Consider the following 26,197-nt stretch of genomic DNA (forward strand, 5'->3'; position numbering starts at 1 on the left):
TCGGAGCTCGGAGCTCACACATCACGTGCCTGGTCACATCAGGCTGACAACTATTGTGAAAGTGCTACGAAAGTGTAATGGACTGAGTGGAAGCGAGCATGTGTATTACATTATTTGTCTACCGGTCAATCTATTCAAACTTCACCAGACGATTTCGGCCATTGTACAAATTCCTTATCATCTGACAATTCCTCCAAACTCTTGTTTTCGAAGCCATTTTGTACATCTGGTATAGCATGGACCGATAAAGCCACCAGGCCTCCAAGCGCCATGCAAACAGAGAATGCTGCTAACAGAGACTGCAGGCTGACCCATACGTTGGGTCCCTGCGGAATATACCATATCGCGACCTGCACAACCACAGCACCGAGCTTGCCTATATCTTGTTAGTCATGGTCTTCAACGTTCCTGAGTCGATGCTTACCTGATGCTGCGGCTATGCCATAAAACGTGCATCGATATCGTGTTGCAAACATCTCGGCTGGCATCTGGACGTGGTCAGCGACAACACGCCTCATTCTTCTGGTGAGCTTACAATGAATGTCAAGGTGTTGGGGCCAAATGCAAAGAGGAACTGCATCACAGCCCATAGCAGTATCAGTCCAACATGCCCGCCTGGCTGCGGCGTCGAATAGTTGGCACCATCCTGGAACAGCACCTTGAACAGACCAGATGTCAGCGCCAGTAGTCCAGCAAGGGTGAAGAACGTTGCGATGAGCATCAGTCTTCGATTCAGTAGATGCACAGTGCCGACGAATACCAGTGATCCAGCAATCGCTGCGATGCTGGTGATGAATATGCCGTGGGTCATGTTCGTCTTTAGTATTTCCTTGATGGTAAAGTCGGCGGTAGTACCATCTGCATACGTGCCATTGATAATGCCGAGCGAGGTCAAATTGACGACAGCAGAGTTGGTCTGCCACCATGGTGCATCGTTATTGAACTGGACATGCTGGCTGGCGAAGAGTTTTGCGATCTGTCCTGGCGAATTGAAGCCCATGCCGTAGCTAGAATCGTACATCAGTAAAGGTCTTGGTTGGACAGGATAGGTGAAGACTGACAAGGCGACATCCAAGACAAACCAGCAGAACGATGTACCCAGTAATCGTGCCCAATTCTTGTCCTTGCCTAGGTATGCTTTGATCTCACTCCACTTGAACTGGCTGCCAGGTGCCGCTAGAACGCTGCTACGCAGCGGCGGTTGAACCGGTGGCGGAGGCCTGGTATCGCCGTTTCCGCCGCCGTTGGCAATAGTTGGGGCTGGGTGCGTAAGTAGTCTCTCAGCTTCTGGCAAGGACACCTGTGCAACACGCTCGCGAAGCTCCACGGAGTTAGTACCAGATCGACCTCTGCCATAGACGTCTGCCAGATCATTCGAAGCTTTCGCCGGCGACTTTCGCACAAAGTAAGTATACCTCCAGCTTTCCGGTATATTCCGTCGAAATAGCAGTGCGAGCAGAGTAGGTGCAGCGCCAACCCCGATCACTATACGCCAGAATTTATCGATCGAGATCCGGCTACTGTCGAGGCTGTGTAGAGCGCCAAGTCCTACGCCATAAGCGAGGAGCTGTCCGAAAGGTTGCATCAGGAAAACCGCAGCCATCATCCGACCTCGAGTTTTGGTAGATGACCACTCAGCAGCGATGCAAGCTGATAAAGGATATTCGGCCCTATATATATGATGGCCTGTCAGTCTTTGTATCAGGCGTCTAGAAGTCTCGAGTCAACTCCTACCCTATTCCAAGTCCCATAACGACTCTCCAAAAGTAAAGCCATGGCGTGATGTTCCACGTATGCTCCCCAGAGACTGGGTCAACCAGGCCTTGACTGGTCTGCATCAGCCCCACCGTCGCTACAATCACGATGAGCAGCTCTATGCCATATAGAGATCGTCTGCCGTAGATGTCTACCGCGATCCCGAAGATGATCTGTCCGAGTATGGAGCCAGACAGTGTTGCAATGTTGAATCCAGCCTCGAACTTGTGGCCGGGATAGTCCCAATAGACGAATGAAAGCGCCGGGAGGACGACATTGGATGCGAAGAGATTGTAGCTGTCCGTTCTAGCAGGAGTATCAGCATCAGCATCAGCATCAGCAACTCGGTTGGCAAATCTAGCGTACAAGAAACCCAACGCTGCCACGAGGAACACTCGCCACTTGAACGGGGCGTGGGCTCCATCGACGCGGTGTAATATTGCTGTGATGGCTCGGTCATAATCTTGTGGCCTCTGTGTTACTGTCAGTGTGACGTCCTTGATACTGAACATTGCACGCACGTTGAATCCCGCAGCCGCTGCTTCTTGATCCTCAGGCCATAATAATCTTGCTAACCAACCTCGCCGCGTCCTTGCTGCTGGAGGTTGAGCCGCCATGGCCATTCCCACAAGGATGTGAAGGATCGCAACAGGACCGGCAGGGAGGACATGATGGTTTGTATGTTCATCTCTCCTAGAGGCGCATAGAAAAGGGCGGCCTCAGCCCACCATTATTGCTTCCCTTGAACAGCTGTAGCATAGCCCGGATGGCTTGGTGATAGAGCCGATGGACCCCACTTCACTCCAATAGGAAGCTCTGACTCGACGATGCCGAGACTTGGCACCGCCCTTTGTCGCTCAAACGGGATGGGATGGTGCCCTGCTCGGATAGCCTTCTCGCCTACAGCACTTATCACAGCCGTTGATACCGACTCCGGTGAACGTGTTCAAGGGTCCCTGCATAGACACGTGCTGGCGTACAAGATGGCAATGTGGCATGCGTCCGTCCGTCTGGATGGCGACACGCTACAATGTTGTCGAAACGCCTCTTCTAAGTTGTCTAATCCGATGGGCAGGCTTGCGACTGGATAAGAGGCACTGCCTTCTGCCGACTGGCGCAGCGCCGTAGGACTCGGGTATCTGAGCGCATACCACACAGCGAGTAGGGCGTAATAATTGGCTGGCTTCGCTGCCTTCCGATCGTCCTGAGCTGAGGGCACACGAGCATCTGCTTTCTCTGGAAACTCACAACGCCGCTCACATCCGTGTGTACCTTGACTTTCAAGAAGACCGAAGTTGCCGTCGAGTATCATGCTTATGCTAGAGGAGACAGCTCGAGTTTTGAATGATACCGGATGTGTCGCTCACATCTGGCTACCACGTATCATATGGCCGACATGACACAATCCTCGCCGGCGTCTCATGAGACACTACATCTTCACTCTGGCATATCTTCCATCCGCATCGACGGGCAGGTGCATGAGGAAGCCGAGAAATTCGAAATACTCCCTACTGGAAGATGCATTGTCTACGACGACTACAAGCGCAAGCTACTCGAACATGTATTCTCCGAGCCAGAGCCGAAGAGGCGCTTTCCTTGGACAAACAACACTGACGGGTTGCGCTCTATCGCATGGACAACAGACGAAAACATAGAGTGGGCGGACGGGAGAAAGCTGCTAGACCGACCCGTCTTCTCGTTTCGAGACTCGAATTCTTACCGGATATATCAGACTGAAGTACGACAGCGCAAGTTTGTCGACCAATTCGGTACTCGGGAAATCGTTCCTAAGAAGGATAGCAATTTCCAGAGATCATCCGATTCTTATGTCAAGATATGGGACGACCATACTTCCAGATACATATCGTTACCCCTCGGTAGCGGCCACGAAATCGTGCATCGGGAGGTTGCTTGCTCGCTGGTCGGGTTTACGAAATGGACCGATACCAGCGTAGAGCTACGATTTGGCGGTGGGCATCGCAAGAGCTCACCAGCGTCAGCTCTCTCTCGCGCGCCAACATGTATGCCTCTCAACTCCTACATGGTCGAGAGGCCTTTGCTAACTCTCACGCACAATAGTTGAGAACTTCAAGCGCGGGCTGAAAGAGAATCTCAATAAAGTCCGGCCCCCTCCAAGATCGGGCACCCTACCAAGCGTGCCGGCTCGTCGAGACTCGGGATCGATTCCACTATCAAGCCATGAACATACTGGTAGCATGAATGAGGACGAGATCTCTGCCGCAAGGCTTGCTACCGAGGTTATCTATCTCACCATATCATTCTCGGACTCGAGTAGTAAGCACTTTATTCCACTGTCAAGTCTTTCCTTGCTGACAGCATTAGCCTGCGTCAAGTTCAAAACCAAAGTTGAGGAGAAGCCAGAACTGCATGATCCAACTGAGCGGAGACACGAGACTCTGGATACGGCGCCTCCTCACAAAGCTAGGTCTGCGCATAGTGACTTCGCATCCAGTGCCTCTACTGTGTCGGAGCCCGTCTCGATCAGAGGAAGTAGCACGAACCCGTCCAGCTTAGTATCTTCCGACGAGGTCGGCGCAGGACGCTTCGGTACCTCGCCGAAGTCGAAATTCCAGGACACAGCGCCTTCGTGGGATACTAGTCCTCTAAGCGCTGCTAAAACGATATCCGGTTCTTCAGGAGCTCACGCCAGGAACACTTCCGGGAATAGCGCCGAGTCGTACTTTCACCCGGCGGAGCCTCGACCTGTATTTCATCATGTACCTCGCCGACCTCTTCCGGTGCATGGCGCTTCCAGCGCTGACCAAAGTAACCAGTATATTGACGGCGATACAGCGCCAGAACGGATAATAAAACGACCATCGCTTCCACAGAACACATCGAACACGGTTGTGGTGACGCCAGCTGCACGATGTTCAACAGCAACAGACGCTCGAGCTTTGCAAAAGGTACTGCTCACACCGGGTGAGCTACAAGAGCAGAGAGACGAGTTTTGGAACCGCCACCCGACCGTCGTGAACACTGCACGAGCGAGGGCGATAGCGAATCAGAATTTCTATCTCTCTGAGCTAACAAGCAGCGACGAAATACGCCTGGTCAACCTTTCTCCAGGCATCGATGGTATGATCTCGATCACGTTTCACGCTCGCACTTTGAGTAGTGTGCGCAACACCTACGAAGCATTGAGCTATTGCTGGGGCAGTGACGAAAATAGCGAATACATAAAGGTCAATTCACGTTTCGGCTATAGAGTCTCAAGACATCTTGCCCGAGCTCTACGGCGCCTACGCTTCGAAGAAAAGCCGCGCTGGTTATGGATAGATGCCATTTGCATAAATCAAGTAAGCGTTTAGCAAGTGCCCAGGATGGACCAGGTCTCCAGAATGTGCTAATTCCATGCACAGGCAAGCCTCCATGAGATGAATCACCAGGTTCCGCTGATGGGCAATATCTATGCACACGCACGCAGGACTTTAATATGGATCTCCGAGCTAGAGCAGACGGAAGCCGAGGCCAGCTGCTTGAGAAGTGATGTCGCAGACGGTGATGATGTTCACAACGCGACTTTATGCTGTCGAGGAGCAGGCTCTGCACGGGAGCATTTTGGCGACGAGAACAAGCTCCGCGATGCACTTCGCAGATTTTCGCAGGAGCTAGAACTAACAGGATCAGGCAGTGTGTGGTGGAAGAGGTTATGGTGTGTACAGGAGTAAGTATGAGTCGTTCGGCGTCGGACAAGCCTTGGCTTACAGAAGCAGATTCCACTACTCGGAACTTGCTCCATCGGTCTACGTGGCACAACATGCGATCAGCTGGGATCATTTCGCTCGGGTCACGTCCAACATAGAAGGCATTCGCGAACCACTGGAACTGTTCAAGCAATTACGAACGGGCGATGATCGCTCCTTGCACGACTTGCTAGCGAACACCGGAGCATTTGGCTGCAGTGACCCTCGAGATCGTATATTCGCCTTGCTTAACATGTGTGGTATAACGGCCCACATGCTGAAACCCGACTATGGAAATTCCATTTTAGAGGTGCTTGAAGATGCCACAATGTTGCTAATCAACAATACAGGCACAATCGATGTGCTGCTGGATAGGCGTTTAGATCGCACACACGGCACTGGCTATGGTCCAGGAGTGCTACCAACGTGGATTCCGGACTTTCAGCGCCTACAGTCCCGTGACTTGACTCGCGGCAAGGACGAGTACTGCGCTGGTAGCGTGGCTGGCTTCGGACCCGACGTTCGTCTGCGTCCTGCGCTCAATGATGAGAACGCCACACAAACCCTTCCACGCATCCTCGAGATGAAGGCAACATTATTCGGCAAGATCTCTCGTGTTACATCATTGGCCGATGAGACGTACGAAAGTTGCCCTTCCGGCAAGCTGATCTACAACGGTTTCATGCAGCCCGGCACCTTGGTAAAGAAGATCCTAGAGGATCTTGCTTTCGACTTCAGTCGCGAGATGCGTGTTGACAACCTTGATCGGGCGCCTCGGATCGGCCGCCTCATGCTGGAGTTCCTGTTCGAAGAGCAGCGCAATCATCTTGACGAGCATGACTACATGTCTGGAGATGTTGATGGAGCAGCGCCAGCGTATAACACGACAAACTTGTGGAAGGCTTACGCAGGTCAAGAGAAAGATGATGTCAACTACGTGAAAGACGAAGGCCTATACAACGACCAAGACGAGCTTTATGTCCAGGAATACTGGAGCCACCGGCGTGAATTCCTCGCTCGTGAGGATAACATCCTTGAAGTGAGAAGGATGGTCGACAGCAACAAAGCGCCCTGGGATGCAGCCTTCATGGACGAGAGCATCTGTCGAGACTTCAAGGTTGCGTTCGATGTCGAGAATCTGTTCTCCTTTGCACGCACACAACACAGAATGTACTACTTTGCGTCTCAGCACTACCACCGACCTATGAGGAGCAACGTCCTTGCGCGAAACAATGTTCTGGAGGTATTGAAATTGGAGACACACAACATGCGACGAGAGGGCGACCTGGAGATGCACCACTACTCCGCCAAGAGCAGGTGTCAAGAGTTCTTTAAGACAGCCGGAGGGTTTGTGGGACTTGGACCGTCAATAATGCGACCTGACGACATACTTGTCATACCTCTGGGTGCAAGTCGCCCAATGGTCCTGCGACAACTGGGCCAGACGTACATCATCATCGGCGAAGCTATCTTGCCGGGGCTTATGCATGGTCCATGGGTCAAGGCACATGGACACGAAGCACAGTACTATCCGTTGAGCTGAGAGTAAAACGTGCCATCAGCGTTCTCTGCAATTATCACAACCTCGTGAAGTTCACAAGACGAGTAAGTAGAATGGCCGATGGTATACAGAAGCTTTGGCTTTCTCTCGGAGCTACACGTCCGTCACCAATCTGCTTTCGTTAACAGACTTGATACTTGTCCTTTATCAGCCAATCAGGGACGCCTGTAATGTCGCCTTCGACCCATTAGCCTTCTCTAACATCACTGTCACTGCACCTGCTGCGATACCTTCTTCCGCTGGTTCTCAATCGTTTCCATCTCCGTCGTGTTGAACAAGCGAGCGCCCGTGTCGGTCCCTCCTGAACCCTTGTACTTGTTCGTCGACAGACGGAGAGCCACAAGGCTTACCTTACTGCGCGGTGGGAGAGCCCGAGCAAGCGGTCCATCGGAGTTTGCGCACAATGCTTGCACAACGTTGGCTACAACCACGATATGGACTCCGGAAACGATCCTGTCAATTTGCATGGCGAACTCCGCCACGGAGGTACCATCATTCACAACCGAATCGACCAGAATGACCGTCTTGATGCCGAAGAGATGCTTGCCCTGCAACTCATCCGGCTTCTTAGCATGGACGAATAGTGCGTTAGGGAACAGTTCAGCCACCCCAAGTGCCATCGGCTCGCCACCCAGCATCAGCGGCACAATCACAATCTCCTCTTCTGCTAGCTTATGGCCAGTAGTGCTCTTGCCTGCCTGAACATGTGGAATGTCGAAAGCCGCCAAGCCCAAAAGGTCACCGAGACAGTGCAGCGCCAGATAATACCCAATCTTGCGATGTGCCTCACGTAAATCTAGACCCTTGATCTTGGAGTTGCGCGTGGCTGTGGTGAGAAGTCGCTCAGCAGATGTGCCGGTGAAGTGCGTCACTTGCAGTGGTCGATGAGCGAGCATGTCTTCCCTGGTATCGAGTTTCGCCAAGCTGATGAACGGCAGCTTTTGACTGTCAAGACGCTGTCGGGTGTTCGATCCCAAAACTAGCTGTTTCGCTTGCAGTTCACCCGTCTTGATTGCATTGTTCAAAACGGTATCGATGCTGTCACTCTCTTTGCTTTCGTGAACGACCACGATCGCCTCATCTGCTTGCTTGAGCATAGGAACATCGACTTCACTGTCTCCGAAGGCATACACGAACGTCTGATGGCGCTGCTGCAGTCTAGCGATAATGGCTCGCTTGACCTCAGGAGTGACAACGAAGCCATTGCTTGATTGACCATTGCCGATGACGAAAGCAGCGCGTGACAAATCATAGGTTGCTATGGCTTCCTTCCAGATTGACCCAAGACCAGCAGTGAGCACGACTGCGCCGACATGTGCTTCGTCCTTGACATGGTCCAGAAACGCCATGAGCTCTGGATGAATAACGACCTCTTTGGCAACATCCTTGCAAGACTTCTCGTAGTCCTCCACGTCGCACTCGTCATCGTATATGTCGCAGACCTTGCGAAAGCTATCGTACGAGTAGCCTCTTGACTCACTAAATACCTCTTTCAGTCGGTTTCGACGACCACGCTTCTCCCAGAACATGTTGCCAGTATCTTGAGCAGCCAAAGTCTTGTTCGCATCGAACACAAACATCTTTTGTAGCTGGCAGTTGTTCACCATATTTGCCATCCTGTGATCAAGTTCGACCAGTGCGCGGCTTATGTTGAAGATAGCGTCGTTGACATAGTAGGTAATCGGGTTTAAGATTGCCTCGAACGGATAGAGACCGCTGACAACCTCGAATACGATGTTCTTATCCGCGCATACAGTCTGGAGACTGATCTTCTCCCTGTCCTGCCATTCTTGCAATTCGATCTCTGTAATCGCAGAACGGATTCGTCGATTGTGACCATTATCGTCTGCATGTCGATTCAGGATGACCGAAGGAGGTGAGTCGAGGTAGAAGATATGGGTGAATGTGTCTGCATCTGCGTCCGTCCAGACTGTCGAAGCGGTCGGTAGTAGCCAGAGAGTAGTGGCCCGTCACAACACCAACCCTCCGCTGCTCTTCGCCCTCTCGCCCAATCTGCTTGATGCATGCCTTCCGCAAACTCTCCTTCATAGCCTCTGAGGAAGCCTTGAAGGCATCCAGCCCGCCTTCAATTAGCTTGGCAAGTCGTTCCGAGCCCTCGCACCATAAAAAATGATCTTCGCCAAGCTCACCTTTGAGTTGGCGAAGCAAAGTCGTCTTGCCTGCGCCGGGGACTCCGTAGAGTCCAATGGCAACAGGTTTCGCGCTGGTGCTCCGTGGTCGTCTGTTGTTTTTCATCTTGGTTGGATCTAATTGTGCTGGGAGAGGATGGTGTGTTCTAGCTTGAGAGCGAGATGTCCATGAAGATACATGACGTCCTGCATTGTTCGCCGCGTTTTCTGGTGGAAAGTGGCAAGCATACTGTCCCGCTGGGCTAGGTAGTGTTGTCATTGTTGGCAGAAAGGACTAATAAGGGAGCATGGAGCTGTCAGCAAGCATGGTAAAGGCAGCTTTGGAACGATCGTGCTGTATCCCGGTAAAGAAGCACGAATGCAGTCTTTAGGAGAACACAGCTTCCATTGTCGATTTACGAGCGGAGCCATTGGTCTAGACAAGTAGCAAAGTGAGCTTTGTGTCGCTCTCGATTGCTTGAGGTATGCTGCTTCTGAAGCAAAGTCGTGACGGAAGAGTTCTCGAGCTCATTCGCATTGCTCGGGAGAGAGTAGGTCACTCCAAACATACGAGCCACCACCATTATGGATGAAGCTATTAGTTGTCAAAAGTCCGGGCACAGGTGAGTGTCATTACAAATGTATGTAGGCACGCCTCCAGTCTCCTGGGCTCGCATCGGGTCATTGTGTGCATTTGAACAGGCTCAATCTCTGTACGGCAAAGTAACATCAGCGGAGCCTGCAACACTGTGCTGGCAAGTCCAGCACCTCAATGATCTGGAACTTCGCCGCCCGTTTCCGCATATTCTTCGTCCCCGGGGCTCGAGCAGGCATTCTAGAGTTCACACAGATCAGCAAACCTGCCAGGGGCAAAAGTGTCTTGATGGAGAGCGACTGCGGGCCAGCGTAGTGAGAGAAGTTGGAAGGTAATCATAAGTAGATCTGATATATGTATACTTGTACATTGTGTCGTGTAATCTCACCGCTGCTTGTCTCGGTGAACTGCTATCAATGCGAAGTATGCAATGATTCGGTATATGCCGCCGATGAGGAATAATATTCTGCAAATGGAGTCAGCAAATCTCGTCCACGCAATTTGTTAGAGGAATTCCTTACCCAATATCTGTCCCGAACTGCCCAAGCGTAAACCCAATACCCTTAGCAGCCAGCTCCGTTTCATATAGATATGCCATCGGACTCCAGTTCTGCGTCACGTACACCTCCGTAAACCATACGCCTGGACTCAAGCGCCAGAACCATTCCATATGCCACTGCTTCACCTTCGACAGTGGCGGTGCAACCCCCCCTAAAACTCCAATAACCAGTGAGGCCAATACAGATAGCAGAGGGCCATCTTCCCGTTTGACGACCATACTGACAACAGATGCCAGGCCGTAGATACACCAGAAGTAAGCCAAATTCGCAGCGTACATGTCCTGGAAGGATATCAAAGGCGTGGCCAGGACTCCAAGGAAGACGGTAAAGTGTAGGCTGCTAAGACCGATCCGAAGCAATGTTGAGAAGAGCTTGCCAACATAATAAGCGCTCCTCGAGTGTCCCGAAGCCGTCTCCCGATAATACATCAACTTCTCCTCCCCGAACACCCAGAAGCCCGGCGCAGAGGCCGCAAGTCCAATCGCCATACCACCAAGCAGTCCTATCTGCGGCGTACTTGCATAATCGACTGCACTGCTGAGGATAGTGAAAGGCGGATGGTATATTCCCTGGAATAAATGACCATTGGCGGCGAAAGCGGAAAGTCCGATGATTATACCAGCCAAGCCACCAACACCAATCTCGAAGAAGAAGGAGGTAGCATTGCGGATTTGTTGGCGCATTGCGCGGGCCCAGCAGTAATAGACCTGTGCGGGCCACGTCGCACCTCGGGCTTTCATCGTTCGTTTTAGGCTTTCTTCTTGCTCGATTGTAGAATTCATCGATTGGTTGCTTGCACGGCGGTTGCGTTTGACCGGGAGGTCGCCGACTTGGAGGTGTCTGCTATGATTGCCGTATTGACCTTTGTTATTCCATTCTGCGATCAGGATTTCAGTGGCGGTGTCGCGTTTACTGCCGCCAAGTGTGTATTGCGCTCCGTCGCCAGTGATGATGTCGATTAGAGTGTCGGCTGGGTTACTGCGTTGCGGAAATGCGAGGCCAAGACCTTCGAAGTAGCTTTGCACATCTTCTGTGGCACCGCTGTACACACTCTTGCCTTGTGCGAGCAGAACCAACTGATCGAAGCCGTAGAAGATCTGCTCGCGCGGTTGATGAATGATGGCGATTGTGGTGACGCCTAGTCTGCTGATGGCCCTCAATAATCTCATGATAGTCGCGGCGCTGGTAGAGTCGAGACCTGAAGTAGGTTCGTCCAAAAATATAGCCATTGGTGCTGCAGCCAACTCCATACCAATGTTGACTCGCTTCCTCTGCCCGCCAGAAATCACAGGATTACGTGCATCACCCACACGGCTGTGCTGGACATGGGACAGCTGCAGACACGCAATAAGCGCATCGACATGGTCCTGTATCGCCTTGTCCCTCCAGCTGGCTGGTAACCGCACTCTCGCCGAATGTAGAATGTTCTCTCTCACCGTCAGCTCCGGGAAGACAATGTCATCCTGCGGCACATATCCAATCAATTTCTTGTACTTGCTCATGTCCTTCGTCCAGCCATTGATCTTGATCGAACCTCCCGTAGCCGTCATCTTGCCCATCAAAACGTTCAAGAATGTGCTCTTGCCGGCTCCGGAACCGCCCATGACACCCCAACAGCTTCCTCGTGGCATTGTGCCCGTGACATCCTGCAGAATCTTCTTGCCCTTGCTGGTCTGGAAGGAAAGTTTCTCAAAGTCGAAGGAGAGGCCGATCGAGTTCGTCTCGATGGTGCGAGACATGTTTCGGATGAATCGTTGCATATCGGGTGAGTTGTGTAGATCATCATCGACTGCATCATAGTCGTCGTACTGCGAGAGGTTGTCGTCGTTGTCGTCGTCCATTACACCATCCATATTGTCCACCCTGCCGCTCGCTCGTCTCGACTGCGGCTGGAACATCTCCGTCGTCTCACCAGCAGGACTAGAGATTGATAAGCTCGGCGAATGTGACCTGGCTATGCTGGCTGGCGCTGCTAGTAATTCCACATCGTCTGGATTGTCCCCTTGATCCAGAGTGGTATACCGCGTTGGGCGCCGTTTCTTCCATCTCTCCACGGCGAACCAGACCACCATAGCCAGAAGCAGAGCGATATCAATAACAAGCGTCAAGCCCAATGGTACCGTCACAATCTGCCTCTTGCTGACTGCGGGACAATGGGCGCCGAATGTGCAATTCCAGGGTTCATAGCTGCCGCTCGGGCAGAATGTCCCTTCTGGACAAGGCAGCTGCTGCTTCCCACCTGGCGGGCAGTAGAATCCATCTGCACATATCTTCGGTTCTAGCCAGCCCTGCACCGAATCACACGTAGCTCTACTACTGCGCTTCGCAAGACACGTTTCATCGGGCGGGCAGTACTGGGGCGGAAAGTCATCTGTGCTGTTAGGACAATACCAGCCGAGTAAGCAGGTGTCGTTGCCGGCTAGTGCTACAGGCATGGCTCCCTGTCTGTAGCATCCTGTCTGAGATGTGTTGAGGCTGTAGGCGGCGGCGTCGAACTGCTTGGAAGACATGTTGTTGAATTGAAGAAGACCAGCGAAAGCAGGGTTAGTACCGGTGGCATTGCCATACGCGGCCAGAAGAGAGGAAGATACCGCAGGATCTATTGTAGGTGTCGATGTGAGAGGGGTGGTGAGCGCCATGCTGGGCAGATAGTCCCGCGCTTCCAGGCGCTGTCAATACGATGAATTAATGGGTGTGTCGTGTAGCAAGCCAAGCCAAGCGATGCTATGAAGTCAGATCAGTGTCCAGATACATGCTCCTCTTGGTCGTAGCCAATGCTAGATAGACCCAGCCTTTCGATCCGTGTAGATGGCACTTTCTACAGCCTAGCTGTCATGTTAACAGGAACAGGGTGCGGGCAAGAGCATCATAAGTATTTCGGAGCTACATTAGCGAGCGCGAAGGAGCAAAAGACTTCGCCCTTCCGTGCTGCCTGCCACAAAGGCCGAGATGAGGTGTGTTGGTATCGACAATACCGCAACACATGCCCACCCGTGGCGCGTGTCAAGAAATCGTCTCAGGCGGTGTCACTGACCCGGCGGCACCTAGCTGGCTAATCATAAGAGTATCGTAGGCGACACACCCAATGGCAAAGCGGCAGACTCGAGTTGGTGCATCCCTCAGCCATAAGCCTTTGGGCTGCTCCACTGCTGCAGCTGGCCGTGTCACCGCCTGGCGGGTGTGGCGTGATACAGCGGCAAGAGCTGCATCTAAGGGGTGAGATTATTGCGGCGGAGTCGATCGAGCTCAAAAGGATAAGGCTGAGTATTACTAATACCGGAACGACGACTTGCACGGACCCTTTCGACACGAATGGAGGAACTGCTCAACCGTCACTCCTTTGATTAAAATTGCCAAAATATCTTATAGATGAGCTCCGCGCTCGAAGAAGTTGACGAGCGAGCAGACAAACACAGGAACAAATGAGCATCTCTTCGACTGAATACCACATGAAACAACATCTCACTTCCTTCAAGTCTCGCCACGAACAGCAGACTGCTGCGCCTTCATCTAGATCTTTGGTACAACAAATCCATTGGCCACCTCGTCTACAGAATTCCTTCATGGGATGACACAACAGCGTAGCTCATTCCATCATTCGCTCACCCATAACATAGATGGTTGCCCTTTGGCTTCACCCGTCATCCGCAGAAGTCAACAGACTTCGCCACAAATGCACCGAGGTTCAGACAACCACGATACATCAGATTGACACCATGAGTCTCACCGGAGCAATTGGCCCCGGAGTACAGTGTCACTGCACCGTCGGAAGGTTGGCTGTAGAGCTCGAGAGACGAGAAGCCAATGGAGCTGGTGACGCATTGCTTGGTGGAGTTGTCGAGACTCGGGCCAGTGATGCTGCAGTGTGCATCTGTGTAGGTGGCGATCTCGAGGCCTTGCACAGCGGTGGCCATGGCGCCGATGCTTGCGAGGATTGGAGTGGTCTTCATCTTGGTCGTGATGATAAGTTGAGGTTGGAAGAGGTATTGAGCACGATTATATCTTCTTCCAACTTGGGAACATCAGCTCGATCATGTCATGATAGAGAGTATCTTAGTGCTTTACGTACCTCGAGTTGATTGTAGGATGGCCGTGATCGTCTAGCGAAGAGTGCGTTGATGTTGGTGGAGTGATAACGCTGAGACGTCAACAGAAGTGCAAAGTGAACAGATGAGACTGCCGCAACTGCTGAACTTGATATAGACCTAGGCAGGCGCAAGCTGATGCCGAGCTGAACCTGCCTCCTTTGTCTCCGCCGTGCTGTGTCGCACTTGCAAGTAGTCGTCACGGGGCTACTCTTGCACATCTTCAACTTTTCCAGTGTCGGACTCGGCTGGATACGAGGAATGTACTAAGAATGGTTTCATGGTTGTGAGACAAGATGCGTTGATGGACTTTCATTCGCAGGCGGTAAGTGTGCAAGATGGGGGCCAATTGTATGGGAACTCCTGAGCCAGCATAGCTCTGCAGTACTGTGGCAGCAGGTCGTATCGAGATCGCAATAAGACGCATGTCACATGAGTAGTGCTGGCAAGTCATGCTGCTATCCTTGCCTTGCTAGTTTTCTGTTATCTGCTCCATCTGTGTCGCGGATCTATATGTATGAATTCTGTGTCTATTATTTCGATCGTTCTATGCAGCTTGCTGTACAGATCTGGCGCCGAGGGCAGCACTGGCACGCTCATCGCCCTTCGTAGCTTCTATCGCCTTCATCTTCTGATTCACCCAAGACAAGTACGTCTGCCAACATGTCCCCACCAAGGCATTGAACAAACTTCGATACTGCATCGGCACGTAGGTAAACGTGAAGCCCATGACGAGAGGCCAGACTTTCCAACTGTTCACCCAGGTCACGGGCACAGCGTCCACTATTTTCCTCCTCGCCTCGTCCAGCCCCCCAGCCGAGAGAAAAGTCTGCATGCTGAAGAAGTACGTCTGAACCAGAGGCATGAACACCATCTGCTGCAACAGGACCTTTGTGGCCAGTGATCGAGGCCAAGAAGCGTAATTGAAGTTGCGTGCCAGCCACATAAACCAGGTGTAACCAGGTACTGCCAGACCAGCGCCTATGATGAGGCCACGAAGGCCACTGAGCGGCTCGTAAGGCTTTGCGGTTATGGTTTGGGAGATGAGATCGCCAAGATAGAAGATGGTGGCCGAGGTGCATATTTGCGTTATGTATGGACTACGCTTCTGCATGCGTCCGTACGCCTGAAGTGGACCGAGTGATATCAAACCAGCAGGTAATGTGGGTGATGGGACAGTAGCAGGCGCATTGTGGGATCCCTCAGGCCTCCCATTCGCATAGCGTCTGCATTGGCCCGATTTTTGCCACCAGGACGTTCTGAAAGTTGTCCGGGGAGTGTTTTGTCGCCATGCCTGGGTCTTCATCGATGATGTACGATTGAGTGAACATCGTACGGGTCTGATCATGGCGGTAGTGGTCTCGACGATTCCATGTCGTCAATTATCGATGAAATGCCTAATGATTGTTCAAACTTCAGCGGATTTTGCCCCTGAATCGTCTCAAGCGCGAAGCTAACGCGTCCTGACGCGCTAGTGCCATCTCGACTGCAACTCATCCGTACTCGAGAGCAAGCATATGTGTTCTACACCGCGACACCAGAGTCTTGATGGCCGCAAGACCTTGGACAGACCGAACGGAGCATCATCGTAGGAAGAACCTTTCCGACTCAGCACTGCGACACTGTCCGGCTGGCCGTCGAGCTGACCTGGACACCAACGCGCTGGATGTTGATGGACTAAACCAAGAGCAGAAGCAACTGCTGTCACTCGCTCACTCGAACAATGATAATCACAAGACTTCCACACGTACATCGCACCACTATACGTGGGGACGAAGGACATCCCGGCTGTACGAAACGAACATGAGCATGACATGACATTGCTTAGCTGGTACGCCTTTGAACGGTATCTCCGGACCAAGCTCGAGAGTTTCAAGGCCTCAGTGTTGGCCATGAGAGCTACTCGTGCCGAGCTGCAGCAATCGCTAATCAATGGTGATTTTGTCATGAGCCGCTGAAAGAAACACAGCGGAGACAAAACATGCGAACATTCTTCTCTCGGCGAGTTCATGTATATCACAATACTCATTCATCGCCACTTGGGACCTCACTCAGAGCAACATAAGGGTCAAAACAATGCAAAGTGATGGACTGCAGGAAACCTCGAAACTTGGTCTGACGTCAGCAGCTCTGGTTTGTGACACCACATTAGATATGCCGGCTGCCTATTGTATGACCGCGATACATTTGCGAGTGTAGCAGGAGCCTAGAGATTTGATTTCGAGCTATGACAAGGTCACGGCTATATTACAGGTGGGGCTTTACCTTTGACATCCCCTCAAGTTGGATACCAGCTCCGACTATTGATTGGGCAGCACGACAGACTCGGCTGCCCATATCTCCTGTGGTTCTCAATTGGCACGGATTGTGCTTCGCAGTAGCGCCTTCAAGCTTTATGAAGACCGCTGTACACTCGAAGACGAAGTCCTTCATGCCCTCAGCCGCGTGCGCGAGCTGGAAGCCGTCATGCACCCTCCTGATTGTGATCCCTAGTGGGCGCCAGCGTCTGAATCCCGCCAACTATTACGCTCTCAATGCACTGGCCCACCAACGCCGATGAAGAGTCTGGTAACATCGCCCGAACTAATGGTGCCACTGGCGTCCACGGCGTAGGCATTGACGTCATCGTACGGGAAGGCATACAGACGGCCATCCGACACAACATCATGGACCGCCTTGGCATAATGGTTAACCGTCTTGTCAGAGTAAAACAAATCCGCGTTCTTGAAAGGCTGCTTGTCGCCGCCATCGAGCAAAAGCGTGCCACGATGGAACGCCGCGCTGATGCGTGCTGCGAGCGCTATATGCTTGCCTGATCCGGCATTGGCGAACGTACCTGAGGCGCAGCCCCAGATGTCGGACGAGTTCGGTTTGGCGAACTGCTCATTATCGCAGAACATGATGTCGCCCCTGACCTGGCAATCGACGATGCCGGACGCGCCTTGCGTGTCGACGTGGAGTGGCTGGTTGCGGTATTTGGTCCACACAGCATCGACATACGATTGCCAGTACGATGCGAGCGCTTTGGGATCGTCGTGATGCTCGGGACCGACGACTCGAACCGGTATCCCATTACTCGATAGGCAAAGGCTTGACCACGCGAGATCTCCAGTCTGCTTGGTAATGTTGTGCATCCTGTCGCACACCGTCTGGACGGCACCATGAGCCATACCCATGGTTGTCATATTACCCTTCGGAGTCTCAACGACGAAACCATGCGCCAAGCCGACAAAGTCGATTGAAGTCGGATTGACCCACAGATCTGTTTGTGTGAGCGTGAACTCTAAAAAGCCCCAATTCTTCACGTAATTCGCCGAACCTTGGTCCTGGAAGTATGGCTGCACGAGACCGCAGCCGTCGACTGTGAAGAAGTCCAGGCCGTTGATCGAGGTGTACATGCGACCAGAAACCATGCCGCGAGGCAAAGTTATCGGTGTGACACTTCCTGCTTGTTTCAAGCGATACGCGATAAGAGTTGCTGGGATGGGTTGCATGCCGGAGCCAGAGCGGCCGGCGCATGTGCTTGTCCATTGGCCATTGCTACCGAGAAATACATCGCCGCCATTGGGATCTCTAGCCGTGAAGTAGACGCTCACGTTCGAGCTGGGCGTATTGTTCTGGATCACGAGGGCCAGTGGTCCCTTGGCGGCGTCGCGCTTGATTGGGGAGGCGCCTGCGCAGAAGATGAGTGTGGCCGTTGCAACAGCGACCAGGCCAAGACTGAGCATGGTAGTGGTTGTATTATATTCGGCTTGAACACAGAAATCCAGTCTAAAGCCGGTGGTGGCGCTGTCCACGACTGCTGTGCTTTAGCGGAGGAGTTTCTCTTTTTGTGGAATGGAGACTACCAGCTTGTAAAGAAACGAACGGCAGCTGTCTGGTTTCGACTGCGCAATGTCCATGGCAGATCAAGGAGAGTGCGGAAAGAATAGTATGCTGCTTTGTGCGGGAGTGACACCTCCCAGGAGCAGGGAACGAGAGTGGTCGAAGTTGGAGGAGGAAGTGGGCTGTCAACAAGAGCAAGTCGGCCAGCGGACTACAGAAGTGGATGCTCATGGTGAGAAGAAGATGAGGGGACGAAAAAGTTATCAACGATGCTTGCAACATGTGCGTGTCATATGCACCTTCGAAGGTAGGGTAAATCCAATGAGGACAAGGCCAAACCACGTGGCGAAGGTTATCTTCTGAACATGCTTACCATAACGGACCATATCAGTCGTCCTAGCTCGGGAAGTGTTTCTCACCGTGCATGTAGTGGGCTACTATGTCCGGCCACACTGGGACAAAAATCTCACTGGCAAGATGTATACTTCGAGTCCGCCATGCACCACGACAACTAATCACGACACTACGCGGAAGATGGTATGGCTCCTCCTCTTGCATCGGTAAATCTCTTGGGGCACGCCCCAGCACATACAGATCCCTGACGATGACCACGCTCCATGGAGAAAGCAACAAAAGAATCCTTCAATCTTCGCTGCAGGGCATCTACCCGCCACAGCCTACAGCCATCGATTGACAACAACAAGCTCGGAAACAACATGAAATGCACTCCAGCCTGATTCGTGGCTCAGCTCCCAGCGAAAAGCTACTTCGGCTTGCCAATACGACACCAGGCTGACGGTAATCAAGCCTAGCTCATTTCGGACCCCTCTTCGCTCTTTCATCGCCTTTCTGATCACGTTTCCTTCAAGGTACACAATGCAAAGACTTGTTCCCGAGTTACCAGTCTCATGGACCACAATTTGACGACAAGTTTGATAGTCGAAAGGCAGGGTCGCGGCGTCGACTGGACCCCAACTTGACGACAGAGTCGACTCTCGAGAGACACAGAGCTCGCGACGTCAACTAGACCATGGAGTTGTGGTTGTTTTGCGTCCAGCTGTCGAGCTTTCATACCATTTCTTGAAGAAGATCGACCACCTCATAACAGGATCTATGAATCTGAACTCAGTTTCGACAGATGACTGTTGTGGCAGTCGTGTCTTTGACACCACGAGAGACCGTGCACGTAGATGAAGAATCTCGAAGCTGCGTCTGATAAGCAAAGTTGTCGTTGCTCCGTTTGCCGAAGCATGCACTGACTATCAGACTCATGGCTTTTGAGATATCTTCTACGGTCTCTGAGCATCTTATTACTCTCGGTCTCCCAGACCACCTCTTGGCACTGGCCTCTTTGCTACACTATACATCAAGCCAGACGAGTCAAAAAATGATCGGATGCTCCCTCTCCTGCCACCGTCTCCATCCCTGATCTTCCGTCCCATCTCGTCAATTCCCCTCTCTCGTGTATCTCCATCATTACCCATCACAACATACCAAACACACCACCAATCATCCCCATCCCCATTATACACCCTACACCACACCACCTCTGCACAACCTTCGCGGAGCCAGTATACGGTGCCGGCGGCGCAGACGTCTTGGACGTGTTAGCGGTCGCTGTTGCAGCAGCGCTGGTAGTGACAAGGCCGGTCGTCAGGCGCGAAGTGGTGGGACTTATGTCGGTGACGATGGTCGTTGCTGTGATATTCCCGTGCCTAGTGGTTGTCCACGTTGTCTCCACGGAAGCCGGACCGACTGCTGCGGACGTAGTGGCGTTTTCGAAAGTTGCTGTGGCAGACCCTCCATAGGCAGTATCCGAGAAAGCAGACGGGATAGCGGTACCGTTCGTTGCGAGGTGGGTAGAGGAGCAGAGGGCTTGGATCTCTGCTAGCAGTGAGGCTTGAAAAAGAGAAGGGTCAGTCTATGCCTCTCCAGCATTTCAAAATTGCACCTGCCAGGCCATGTCGGGACAACTCACCGCTACTCGTCCCACCCCCAACACCCTCCGCCTTCCCACCCTCACAAACCAACCTCGCACTCCTCCCCCCCACAAAATGACATTCCTCGGCTCCATCCACCAACCCAATCATTTTCCCCTCTCCACCACACTTCGTCTCAGGATACACAGCGAGTTGACACTCGGTATCTACTACCCTCTGATTCTCCTTCGGACCCGCTACGAGAGACAGGAAATCCCAGGGGCTGGTCGCGCAGTCGCCGGTTCCGTTGAGAGTGAAAGTTGGGCTCGAGGTGGTGGAGGAGCCGGAGAGGTCGTTTTCGCACTGGTAGGTTTGTTTGGGGGTGTAGGTTACCTGGAGTTCCACGAGGAGGTTGCTGGTGTTGGGGCAGGTGGTTGTGAGGCAGGTCATGAGGAGTGGGAGGGAGGTTAGGGAGCAGGGCGAGGTTGTGTTGGTCAGACAGGTTGACTGGGAGGGGTTAGGGTGTTAGTGGTGGGTCAAGAGGAGATTTGGGATTAGATGGTGGCAAACCAGGCAATCTGGTGTAGTGGTGGCGGCGTCTGCGAACAGCATTGTGGTGGCCATGGCGAGGATAGCGAGGGACTTGACGAGGCATGGCATCTTGGCTGTGATCAACGCTTATTGGTGTAGTTGTGGATTTGGTCGTTATGGTGTTGAATTCAAGCGAGTGCAAAAATGACAGTTGGTTCAGTGACGTTGAGATTTGGTTTGAGCAGAAGGGGGGACGTGATGGCTTGGAGGAGGGGTGATATGGAGAGTTGGAGGATTTGTTCCTACCTGATTTTACTCATGCATACACAAACGGAAGCGTGTATGTGCGTGTGCTTCATGCATCGTTACTGTCGTCCGGCTCAATGCGTTGCACAGTTGCTCGTTGCACAGGGATGGCAGGCTTGCATGGTCGTGCATACTACGACACCGCCCTGCTCGTGCCTGGATACCTGCGGAGGTTATATCTTTGTAAGCAAGATCAAGGGGCGCACTGAGATGGCAGGTACCTTCGTGAGCATCGTCTTGAATGTGTAGCACTTATGGCAGTTGAGACAGTGGCAATGCCTTGGTATCACGCCGGCAAACGAGGTCTACGCAGTTCTTGCTGCTGGTGATTTCGGTGTAATGGATGGAGTATGTATTTGCTTGGCCCATATGATATTCAGATGCTTGATGTCGAAGTGTCCATACAAACCGCACTGGAGCCTCCCAGTCATAGCTCTGGCCGGTTTCGGCTTTCCGGGATGTTGTGGTCGAAAGCCGGTGAAACCGTGAACAACTTGACAACGTTGGACCGCCACCGTGATCGCCACTGATCGTGATGAGGCGAAATTTTGAGGCTTTGAGTTGCTGCAAGGGGAAAGACCATGAGGGGTGAGATGGCGTAGAAGACGTTGCTGTCGACCTCGATCCGCTTAGCTCCGCCAGCTGATCATAAGCCTCGAAATGCAGCTTTAGCTCACTCCTCGGCTAGATCGACGGCAAGTCTAAAGTAGAGTATCGACGCCATCACTTCAAAGTCTCGATCGCACGTTACGCCTCTCACTTCCTACACACGACCACATCTCCCCTCCTCCGCCCCATTCACCCATCACAGGCGCCTGGGATACACACAATGCTGTCCTCGACCCTTCGTCGCTTCGGCGGCCCAACGAACTTCGCCCGGCAGACTCGCAACTTCTCCCGCACAGTCGCCGCGCAGAAGATCATCACACCCAATGGCCCTCTCCGAGCACGGGAAGCCTCACCCTTCCTGAGCAGCAAATACCCCGTCATCGAGCACGAGTACGATGCCCTCGTCGTCGGAGCCGGTGGCGCTGGTCTGCGGGCCGCTTTCGGTCTGGCCGAGGCAGGTTTCAACACCGCGTGTATCTCCAAGCTGTTCCCTACACGATCACATACTGTGGCTGCGCAGGGTGGCATAAACGCCGCGTTAGGCAACATGCACGAGGATGACTGGCGGTGGCACATGTACGACACGGTCAAGGGTTCGGATTGGTTGGGTGACCAGGATGCTATCCATTACATGACACGCGAGGCGCCACAGTCCGTCATCGAGCTGGAGAACTACGGATGCCCTTTCTCGCGAACCGAGGACGGCAAGATCTACCAGCGTGCTTTCGGCGGTCAGAGCCAGAAGTTCGGCAAGGGTGGACAGGCATACCGGTGCTGTGCTGCTGCTGACCGTACTGGACATGCTCTCCTTCACACGCTTTACGGACAGAGTCTGCGACACAACACCAACTACTTTATCGAGTTCTTCGCTATCGATTTGATCATGGAGGATGGTGCCTGTAAGGGTGTCGTGGCTTACAACCAGGAAGACGGTACGCTCCATCGCTTCCGCGCCAACAACACTGTCTTGGCCACTGGTGGCTACGGCCGTGCCTACTTCTCCTGCACATCCGCCCACACCTGTACTGGTGATGGCATGGCTATGGTCGCTCGTGCTGGCCTTCCCAACCAGGATCTCGAATTCGTGCAGTTCCACCCAACTGGTATATACGGTGCCGGCTGCCTCATCACCGAGGGCTCGCGTGGTGAGGGAGGATACCTACTGAACAGCGAAGGCGAACGTTTCATGGAGCGTTACGCCCCTACAGCCAAGGATCTAGCCTCCCGTGACGTCGTCTCCCGCTCCATGACAATGGAGATCCGCGAGGGTCGTGGTGTTGGCCCAGACAAGGATCACATCTACCTCCAGCTCTCACATCTACCCCCAGAGATTCTCCACGAGCGTCTCCCGGGTATCTCGGAAACGGCCTCCATCTTCGCCGGTGTCGATGTCCGCAAACAACCCATCCCCGTACTCCCAACAGTCCACTACAACATGGGCGGCATCCCCACCAAATACACCGGCGAAGTCGTGACCCAAACCGCCTCAGGCGAGGACGCCGTCGTCCCCGGCCTCTTCGCCTGTGGTGAGGCAGCCTGCGTCTCCGTCCACGGCGCCAACCGCCTGGGAGCCAACTCCCTCCTCGACCTCGTCGTCTTCGGCCGCGCTGTCTCCCACACCATCCGCGACAACTTCACCCCAGGCCAGAAACACGACCAGATCCCCGCCGACGCCGGCCACGAATCCATCGCCGCTATCGACCATGTCCGCAACGCCAACGGCAATAAAACTACCCACGATATCCGCTCCGCTATGCAAAAGGTGATGCAGACCGATGTCTCTGTCTTCCGAACCCAGGAGTCGCTCGATGAGGGTGTGAAGAGGATTCGGGATGTGGATCAGCAGTGGCATGATGTGGGGACGAAGGATAGATCTATGATCTGGAATTCGGATTTGGTGGAGACGTTGGAGTTGAGGAATCTGCTTACTTGTGCCGTGCAGACTGCTGAGGCGGCGGCGAACAGGAAGGAGTCGAGGGGTGCGCATGCGAGGGAGGATTTCCCGGATCGCGACGATGAGAATTGGATGAAGCACACGCTTACTTGGCAGAAGGAGGCGCAGGGGAGTGTTGACATTGGGTATGTTTATTTCTCCTTCACTGAGAGCTTAAGTTCTTCTTCGGGAGGTTGATGTACTGACTTTGTTGCGCAGGTATCGTAAGGTCCAGGCCAATACGCTTGACGAGGCTGAGTGTAAAGCTGTGCCGCCTTTTGCTAGGAAGTACTAGGCCTTGTCGTCTCGCACGAAACAAAGTATGAAGATGTTCTGAGGAAGGAAGGGGGTAGTGATGCTGTAAATACCTTTTAAGCGACTGATTTCTACAAGTGTATCCTACGCTATGCCAACGCCGTATTGTGCTATACCGTGCCATGCTATCACGTTCTAGGCATCTCGCTTCCTCTGTGCTTTCCTTCAATTATATCATTTGCGCCCTTGAGGTTTGGTAATGACACTTACATAATACTGCCACTGACTATAGGGATTTTGCTTACTCTTTCCCTTTCTTTCTACTCTCCTCCATGCCGTAACTATCACAATTGTATATCGTGGCATCAGCCGTGCAAGCACTTTTTCAGCGCAGTACATTTGCGGAGGCACACAGATTCTTTGCTCGTACGGTACCGACGCACGGGTGGCTTGCGGTCTTACATTGTCATTGAGGCTGATACTTGACTGCAGTAGCTGTCCCGTCGGAAGTCCGTGAACAACCGCAAGACTGGCTTGCCGAATGGTGGTCGTCTCGAGTGAGGACGCTCTGAAAATGAGCCATGAATATGATCCACCGATGTAAGCAGATCCTGTAGACGGTTAATGTAGAGTTGTACTTCCGTCATGATCCATTCACGACGTGCTGAGCCAAGACCGTACAAGCCTCTGGGCCCTGAAAATGTTGTCGTCTTGGTCATAGAGGACGTACGGCTGTCGAGGCTCATGGCAGTCTTGCTCTCACTTCCCTGCTCTACAATTTGCTGGAAACGCGGGTCCTCGACTTCGATTTCTCCGCTGAGCGCCTTCATAAGAAGATTGAGTTCTTGCATAGTCTCCAGATAATTTCCGTACGCATTTTGGAGCCGATCCTCCAGTGGTTTGGTGATTCCAGCCTGACGCCAGCCTTTGCCGCCAACATCCTGCAAAAGTGCCGCACATCTACTGAGATCGTTCGTTATGTGGTCGTCAACCAGGGGGAGCGAGCAGCTCCTCCATGTGCAGTACTAGAATCATGCGGTAGTACTTGACGCTATTCACATCTTTGGTATACGCCTTTCTGATACGCCAAAAGGTTCCAGCAGTCCTGGCAGTGTCTCTGTAATGCTCCACGGCGCTGATGGCAAGTGGGAAGGCGCCAAGTAGAAACCCGACCACTTCGATGCCGCTCATCTTCGCTATGGCCTTGGAGTATCGCTTGATGGTTCAAGGTTCATGTCGAGCAGCGCTGTGAGCAGCTTCAGCTCGACGGGCTGGAGGAGCATGATGGTGGCGCTGATGTCCGGAGAAAGCGATCCTCAGGCACAAGTGCATCGTGGCATTAGGTTGGCATCTTCATGCGCCTGTCGGACATGAACCGTTTAAGAGCTCACTCTGATGCCTTTCCTCGGGCTGTGGATGGTGTAGGAAGACCATGCGCGTCTTGCCATGATGAAATGCATCTGTAGATGTCATTTGAGAGGTGCCTTCGTAATTCTTGCGAGGGCACAGCCAAGCGCAGCAGAACGCGAGCGAACGCGAGGTTTGGCTGCGCCTCAGCGACGACGATCGACGAAGTGACAAGGCATTAGAATAGCGAACAACGATGGCAGTCGAAGCATATAAGTATCTCATTGCTTCATCGTATCAATCAAGTCTCTGTCAAGCATCAAAACGAACAGCAGCAACATTCCATCGCCGACGTCAGATTTCATCAACCAACAACCAACAACCAACAAGTCAATTTCCACGACAACTCACCTCTAACTCACCGGTACACCTCCTCATCCCGGCTACCCACCAACAACAGCAACAATGGGTCTCATCAAAGCCGGCATAAAGTACGGCGGTATCTACCTCATCGCCCGCGAAGGCCTGAAAGCCGTCTCCAACCATCACAACAAGGGCGACGAACAACAGCAGCAGCCGCGACAGGACCAGGACCAGAACTCATACCAACAAAGATCTCGAAACGATCAATTCCAGGAACATCGTCAACCACAGCCGTACGAAGCCCCACCTCAATACGTTCCTGCACGAGCAGGCTGGAGCAAGTCGTCGGAATATATGCATAAGTCGTATTGCAACGGATATTGTGGGTCAAGCTGTAATACCGCCTGAGGAGGCGTGAACACCGGTTGTTGGCTTTCGTTTGGCATCGGAGTGGGAGATTCCCGATTTCATGTATACCAGATGCTTGATTGCAATATACAATAGAGTATCATCAGTCTTGACAAGATCCTAAAACATCGCCTTCAGCATGAACAGGATCCCGCTACTGTGGGTGCTTTGACTTCGCAGCTCACACCTAGGTAAGACGAGCTTCCAAGGTTGTGCATGGTCGGTGTACCAGTCATGTTGTTTTGATCAAGGATATCGTTCTTCGCCTCCACCATTAGAGCGCATGCTCTAGACCATCATAAGCGAAAC

The 26,197-nt window shown here is 52.8% G+C and overlaps 8 protein-coding genes across 8 annotated transcripts; 3 read left to right on the forward strand and 5 right to left on the reverse strand.

The window, feature by feature from the left end:
* Positions 1-134: 134 nt before the first annotated feature.
* LTS14_008000 (uncharacterized protein) lies at positions 135-2,378 on the reverse strand (the record flags this gene model as incomplete). Its single annotated transcript, XM_064840688.1, has 5 exons — positions 135-376; positions 425-488; positions 536-1,007; positions 1,062-1,670; positions 1,735-2,378. The coding sequence occupies 5 exons, from the start codon at positions 2,376-2,378 to the stop codon at positions 135-137; spliced, it is 2,031 nt and encodes a 676-aa protein (XP_064691719.1).
* Positions 2,379-3,151: 773 nt separating this feature from the next.
* On the forward strand, positions 3,152-7,005 carry LTS14_008001 (uncharacterized protein; the record flags this gene model as incomplete). Its single annotated transcript, XM_064840689.1, has 4 exons — positions 3,152-3,776; positions 3,835-5,075; positions 5,139-5,443; positions 5,487-7,005. The coding sequence occupies 4 exons, from the start codon at positions 3,152-3,154 to the stop codon at positions 7,003-7,005; spliced, it is 3,690 nt and encodes a 1,229-aa protein (XP_064691720.1).
* Positions 7,006-7,232: 227 nt separating this feature from the next.
* LTS14_008002 (uncharacterized protein) lies at positions 7,233-9,279 on the reverse strand (the record flags this gene model as incomplete). Its single annotated transcript, XM_064840690.1, has 2 exons — positions 7,233-8,953; positions 9,003-9,279. 2 exons carry the CDS (start codon positions 9,277-9,279, stop codon positions 7,233-7,235), a joined length of 1,998 nt encoding a protein of 665 aa, XP_064691721.1.
* Positions 9,280-10,131: 852 nt separating this feature from the next.
* Positions 10,132-12,946, reverse strand: LTS14_008003 (uncharacterized protein; the record flags this gene model as incomplete). Its single annotated transcript, XM_064840691.1, has 2 exons — positions 10,132-10,213; positions 10,269-12,946. The coding sequence occupies 2 exons, from the start codon at positions 12,944-12,946 to the stop codon at positions 10,132-10,134; spliced, it is 2,760 nt and encodes a 919-aa protein (XP_064691722.1).
* A 1,993-nt stretch (positions 12,947-14,939) lies between these two features.
* Positions 14,940-15,583, reverse strand: LTS14_008004 (uncharacterized protein; the record flags this gene model as incomplete). Its single annotated transcript, XM_064840692.1, has 2 exons — positions 14,940-15,518; positions 15,545-15,583. The coding sequence occupies 2 exons, from the start codon at positions 15,581-15,583 to the stop codon at positions 14,940-14,942; spliced, it is 618 nt and encodes a 205-aa protein (XP_064691723.1).
* A 1,340-nt stretch (positions 15,584-16,923) lies between these two features.
* Positions 16,924-18,120, reverse strand: LTS14_008005 (uncharacterized protein; the record flags this gene model as incomplete). Its single annotated transcript, XM_064840693.1, has 1 exon — positions 16,924-18,120. One exon carries the CDS (start codon positions 18,118-18,120, stop codon positions 16,924-16,926), a length of 1,197 nt encoding a protein of 398 aa, XP_064691724.1.
* Positions 18,121-21,802: 3,682 nt separating this feature from the next.
* SDH1_1 (succinate dehydrogenase flavoprotein subunit) lies at positions 21,803-23,810 on the forward strand (the record flags this gene model as incomplete). The annotated part of the gene is made up of 2 exons (XM_064840694.1): positions 21,803-23,661; positions 23,735-23,810. 2 exons carry the CDS (start codon positions 21,803-21,805, stop codon positions 23,808-23,810), a joined length of 1,935 nt encoding a protein of 644 aa, XP_064691725.1.
* A 1,772-nt stretch (positions 23,811-25,582) lies between these two features.
* LTS14_008007 (uncharacterized protein) lies at positions 25,583-25,888 on the forward strand (the record flags this gene model as incomplete). The annotated part of the gene is made up of 1 exon (XM_064840695.1): positions 25,583-25,888. One exon carries the CDS (start codon positions 25,583-25,585, stop codon positions 25,886-25,888), a length of 306 nt encoding a protein of 101 aa, XP_064691726.1.
* Between the last annotated feature and the right edge of the window lie 309 nt (positions 25,889-26,197).

This window comes from Recurvomyces mirabilis (genome assembly GCF_035927965.1).
Source record: "Recurvomyces mirabilis strain CCFEE 5264 chromosome Unknown scaffold_23, whole genome shotgun sequence".
NCBI classification, from domain to species: Eukaryota; Fungi; Ascomycota; class Dothideomycetes; order Mycosphaerellales; family Teratosphaeriaceae; genus Recurvomyces; species Recurvomyces mirabilis.